General features: G+C 54.1%; 1 protein-coding gene across 1 annotated transcript; it reads right to left on the minus strand.

The window, feature by feature from the left end:
• Positions 1-110: 110 nt before the first annotated feature.
• On the minus strand, positions 111-4,163 carry LGALSL (galectin like). Its single transcript, XM_086460865.1, has 5 exons — positions 4,131-4,163; positions 3,893-3,964; positions 3,616-3,704; positions 2,953-3,130; positions 111-265 (listed from the first exon to the last, which is right to left on the minus strand). The coding sequence occupies exons 1-5, from the start codon at positions 4,161-4,163 to the stop codon at positions 122-124; spliced, it is 516 nt and encodes a 171-aa protein (XP_086316991.1). The 3' UTR covers positions 111-121.
• Positions 4,164-5,769: the final 1,606 nt, after the last annotated feature.

Raw genomic sequence — 5,769 nt, forward strand, 5'->3', positions numbered from 1 at the left:
AACTGCATGCGGAAAAGGAACGGGGCAGCCTCCCTACCATAGCTGTGTCCAGAGCCGGCTGTCACTTCTCCAAACGGACGATGGCACCTGAGCCGGTTTGGAATCTGCAGTCCTAACAAGCTCAACCAAGTTTTGTAAGCTGAAGATCTCCGTTTATCTTTATCGTGTCAATTGCTGACAGTGTTTCAATACGGTGGTAAAAATCAAAGAGCTGATGCCCATCCACAAATATTCTAAAACGGGGATGCTCGCAAAGTATCTCAACCTGTAAAAAATAAAACAATGAAGCAAGTTGTTCACAGTGTAACCGGGAAGTTTCTTCACAGAATACGAAGAGTGCTCCATTAGCCTTTAAGTAGCGTTGGCGCAGCTACACATTTTGCTATGTATGTGCCACATAACAGCCAAGGCCGAGACCAGTTTGCTCCCATGACACCAGTTACACTATGACAGGTCTTGTACTTCCCAGGGACGTTAATCTGATCTCACACTGTAGTGGTGGGAAGGACTGTGGAACCCAGTCCCACTGGCATCAGAGGGATAATGCCAGAAACAGACTCAAACTGCTAATTACAGGGGGAAGAAATTGTATTTCCAACCCAAATCTTGCATTCCTTGCTACAGCATTTTTATTTGGGCTGCAGAATGAGGGGGCAGTTCCCTCTGCAATGCTTTCCACACTTCCGTTAATTTACTGGAATGGAGTGAACATGAGAGGAGAGATCGGTCTGCCCTCCCCTCCCACACATACCCACAGAGCTGCTGCAAAACTAAAAAGCCTTCGCTATTGTGGCTGCAGACAGCCCAGGACTCCCTGTTGGACTGGACTCCATGCTGGGGCTGCAGTGAGGGAAATGAGGTGCAGGAGGGCTTGAATTCAGCTAGAAGAGTTCACACAAGGCACAGACAGGATCAGGGAGGGACACAGCTCATCCCTCCTCCTCCAGCCCTGCAGAAATGCTCTGGAAAAGCAACCAAGCCTGGAGCTGAACAGGCCTGGACAAGTTGGGAGATTCCAGATGTTAGGGGTGGCTTGAGAGGGTGCCCTGTAGTTAAGCTTTGCTGGAGCTGCCCTGGCAGGAAGCGGGGATATGAGGGCACAGAACGCGCTTCTCCTACAGGCCCTTGGAGACCTCCAGGTCCAGACAGGCTAAGAAGAAAATCTGCAGGAAAAACCACATGCAAATCCTGGGTCATTTCAAGAGGCTGGTAGTGAAGTGCTGCTTCTAGGCACTTGACTCCGCTGCTATTACAGCGTATAAAAAACAGGAACGGGGCCAGTGACAAATCGCCTGAGCCAAGGCCCGCCTGACTTAGGGCACACTGCACTGGGAGAAGTGGTAGCAGACACTCCAGGAGAGCTTAAGCTCCTGGGGACCTGGTAGTGCACCACGTAACAGGGAAGCGCCCGTGCTGCCACGTAGCTCCTGTGCCACTGTGGCAGGTGCATCCAGCCTTAGGCCTCATTATGTAAAAGATATGGTAAGCCTCAACACTGCTTACAACCCAGTTTTTCAGATCACCCTGGGCCACGCCAGAACGATAACTGGACTGGATCACAAGTAATTGGCAAGAACACTCAATAGTCTAATTTAGTCACTGAGAGGGAGACCATCAAAGGTACAAAGTCAATTGGGAGCCTAAATTCTATTTGTGCATTTGGGAATAAAGGAGGGGGAAACAAACAAACAAAAAAGAACAACTCCCTTTCTACAGTATCTCATGCCAAATGTGCAATATTGCTGTCCTCTAATGTCAACTGTCATTAGTGAGACACCCACAAAACATGCTCTGGGTAATTTGGCTTGTCTGAGGGCCCAGCCACCACCCACTGCAGCAGGTAGCATAACCCTCTCAGCCAGAGCAGGACCAAGCCTCCAAGCCCTTTCAAGTGCATTTCCCACACGTACCAAAGGGTGTTGCCAGTTCTGATGGGAGAGTTTGTAGAAGAAATAGAGCGCAACCAATTCGCAGCAAACCCAGTCATAAGCACCCTCTCAAAGCCCAGGCATCTGGGGAGACGGTGAGCTTTTGGGGTTGGGGGAGATTATCTTGGGGGCAAGAAGGATTAAGAGAGTTTGGCAGCTGGTCAGAGCATTGGCATTTAGCAGAGGGGCCAGCGAGGTTTCGTAAGAGGGGAGGGGAGGCGGAGGAGGGTTTTTCTGGGTCAGCCGCATGGAGAAGGCATGCAGGCTTTTTTCCTCAACGTTGTGAAGCCGCTGAGAGAGAAGCAGCCCTCTGCAGCTGCATACTTTGTTAGTCCTGATTTGCAAAGACATCTTCACGTAACCATAAACACTACAGATGGGAATCTGCTTCTAGGTCAATCCAGTCCATCCTTTGCACCACAACATTTCCACGTACACCATTCTCAAGTGACTACAGACTTAAATGTGACAGGAGATTTAATCCCAGGGTTCAGAAAACAATACCACTATTGCTTAGCTGTTTAATCTGCTAACACGAAGGGCTACGGTCAACCTTGGCATAACACGCCCGGAGACAAAGGATGAACAAGATCCTTATTAGCTGCACTAAATCGAAAACACTATGTCCATTAAAAAAACCCCATCAAAACATACGGCAGTCCCACAGAGTATTTACATTCTCCAGTAATAACTTGTAATACACTAATAACATAGAGGTACTTTTTAATTTATAGCTATAAAACTAAGCTCAGGAAGTGCACTTTATCACACGGTGTTACAACCTCTGACTTGTCATAGCGCCCTGGCGAGGTTTTCACAGCCCCATCTGAATTGCCTGCAGTTACAGGCAGCAGCGGGTTCTCCACACAACTGATCTATACAAACAATCCGACAACCGCTATCTCAACCGGAGAAGTGCGGGCTACGCTGTGATTTCCTGAGAGGCAAGCTGGGTTCTGCTGCGGCTCTGATCATATCACACTTTATCAGGTACGGCGCGTGCCGCTGCCATCCTGGTACTCACCCTAAAAGGCTGGTCCGGTATAAATGGAAAGTAAGGAATAGACGATTGCTCTTCCCCCCATTCTCCAGCTACACAAGAGTTTCTGACAAACTGTCTGTCTGTAAACACAGCTTTCAGTTCAATAGCTACATCCGCAGGAGGATCTTCCGACTCCCCGCAAGTCAGACTGATGCCAAAGCTGCAATACAAACAGAACAGCTCTCCTTCAGCCAGAAACAAGAAAAGAAGCCCCAAGCGCCACTGGTCTCATTTCTCAGTTTATTAAAGCCATTGACGGTATAGCGGCACAAGGGGGGTTGACAGCTCAGCTCATTCAGGGAATGCTCTGACAGCTCAGCAGTGACAAGAACATGGTTACAGCATATATATATATATGTGCATGTGCATATATATGTGTGTGTATATATATATATATATATATATATACTTTATATGCTCCTTTACTCCAAAGTGAAATGTTGGGAAACAGGATCCTGTAAAGAAATGCCCCCTCTATGGGTCAAAGGAGAAATCAGCACTCTATATTTAAAATGATAAAAATAATCCCTCTCCAGAAAGGAGGGATGTGTGTGTGTGTTTGTGTGTGTGGCCTTCCCCGCGCCCCCCCCCCCCCCCCCCCGCCCCCTCCCCGGGCTCAGCGGGGCAGCCCTGCCAGGGTGTTACCTCTCGGGGTTGAGGTCCACTATGCCCATAACTAAGATCTTCTTTCCCGGCCTCATTCCTCCTTTGATGTGCCCACAGAAGGGGACGATCTGGAAAGGACAGGGGGGAGGGTGGCGAGGGTCAACTCGGCATCAGCAGCGACCGCCGTTGTGCAGCCGCAAGGGGGGTGGGGGTGGGGTGGGGGTGGGGGGTAAAGGGGTTAAAACCCCCCCACCAAACACCCCCCCCCACCCCCCCCCAAAAAAAAAAAATCCAAACCCAAATAAAGGTAATTTACCAGGCGAGGGAAGTACACATCGGCTTGCACCGGGGATCCCAGGGAGTTGTTTAAATGCCCGTCCTCTATTTTCTGCAGGTAAAAATGAGAGCGCTGAGGCAGGAGCAGGCGGAGCCGCTCCCGGCGGCGCTCCCCTCCACCCCGTTCCGCTCCGCAGGTGCCCGCCGTGGGGGGCCTGCCCTGCCCGCCCTCCCCTGCCCCATCCCGGTCCCCAGGGAGGGGGCAAAGCGGCACTTACCAGCGCGTCCCGCTCGGCCACGGTCCCCGCCATCTTGTGGAAGCGGCGGCGGAGCTGGGGCCGGGGCGGAGGGGGACCGACGGGGGCGGGGGGGAGGGAGGGAGGGAGGAGGTGGGGGCTGTGTGGCAGCACCGGCGGCTGAGGGGCAGCGGCGGAGCCGGAGCGGAGCCAGTGCAGAAGTAGGAAGGCGAGGAGGAGGAGGAGGAGGAGGAGGAGGAGGAGGAGGAGGAGGAGGAGGAGGAGGAGGAGGAGGAGGAGGAGGAGGACGACGGGAGGTGGTTGGCTCTGCCTCGCCCGGCGGGGAGCCCAGCCCCTGTCCTGGGGGGGGGAGCTGGGCAGGGCGGGGGCTGCTGCCGCTTCCTCCGCTCCGTAGCCTGCCCCGCGGCAGGAGGACCGGCTAGAAGGACTGCGGACTCCGGCCCTGAGCAGGGAGACCCCGGCCCGGCGGGCCTGGCCGCGACCTCGCTGAGGGGGGGGGGGGGGGGCGGGGGCGGGGGCGGGGGGCGGTGGTGGGCCCGCGGTAGGCCCGCGGTAGGCCCTGGTAGAGAGCGGCCGGCCTCCGGCCTGGCGGGGGACCTGGAGACCCATCACCTGGGGCCTGCAGGTGATGAGTGCTTGGAGAGGGGCCACAGGAGCACCACGCCCTTTATTTCAGCCAGCATCTTTATTTCTGAGCTTGGACACCCCGGCGAAGAGGCCGGTCACCTTGGGTAGCTTCCCTTCTCCAGAGGTGGAGAGACGGCTCAGCCCCCTCAAAATTAACCTTCGGCCCCCATTCCCGTCCATGTGGGCATGCTCTGCCCCGCGGCGTGGACCCTCGGGGGGTCGAGTCCTGGGGCGGCTGCTTTGGTGGGGGACACATTCCCCCCGGAGGGTGGCACGGCCTGTCGCTGCTGAGCCTGCCACTGGTCGGATTGCAGCCTCTCGGCCAAGTCAGGCAGCAGCTCCTTTGAAATCCTCCCCGCCAACTTCCTAATGAGACATGGTAATTGCATAAGTCGGTCGGCTGTAGATGGCTCCTTACTGAGCGGGAGCTCCTGTTTACATGCAGTGTCCGTAGTTATGCAACGCGGCGGTGTCTGTAGGTGTTCTGCTCTGTGGGGAGCCCGGCAAAGCTCTGACCGAGGCCACCAGCCCTGCTCATGGCTGCCATACAATGCCAGGAATCCCTCTCCTTTACCGCAGCAGGAGTGACTTGTCCTGGCAAACATGCTGTAATGATCCTGTTGATGAGTTTAGGGTCCTGGGGAGGGGTGTGGAAATCGAGGAAGGCTTTCTTCTCGCTTCCTCACCAGTGGGGTTTGGTGGCATGAACACTTCTTTAGCAATATGACGCTGTGACTGGGCTTGCCCTGCTTTCTGCAGGATCTCGCAGGGGTCGCTTGGCTTTTTGTGCCTCTTGCCTGCGCGTTGGGCTGGGTTGGTGAATGTTGCTGTCCTTCCTCCTCCGAGGCGCTGTGAGGATCAATTGCTCAACATTGAGTAAAGTGCTAAGAAGTGCTAAATGGAAGAAGCTAAGTCACTGCAATATTTAGGGTTTCAGTGTGACAGTGCGTGTCCATTGGGAAACGCCTGCAATCAGTAGGTGATGCCATTTGAGAAATCAGGAGCTACTGAGAGTAAGTACAGATTGTGCAAG

Source organism: Leptosomus discolor, chromosome 2 (assembly GCF_034619465.1).
Source record: "Leptosomus discolor isolate bLepDis1 chromosome 2, bLepDis1.hap2, whole genome shotgun sequence".
NCBI lineage: Eukaryota > Metazoa > Chordata > Aves > Leptosomiformes > Leptosomidae > Leptosomus > Leptosomus discolor.

What these genes read in the sequence shown, in the direction of transcription:
- LGALSL (XM_086460865.1), bottom strand. Translation starts at nt 4,163, where the DNA reads ATGGCGGGGACCGTGGCCGAGCGGGACGCGCTG. An exon ending in TGGCCGAGCGGGACGCGCTG is followed by an intron (nt 3,965 to 4,130) that starts GTAAGTGCCGCT and finishes TTTTACCTGCAG; the next exon opens with AAAATAGAGGACGGGCATTT. An exon ending in TACCGGACCAGCCTTTTAGG is followed by an intron (nt 266 to 2,952) that starts GTGAGTACCAGG and finishes TATTTTTTACAG; the next exon opens with GTTGAGATACTTTGCGAGCA.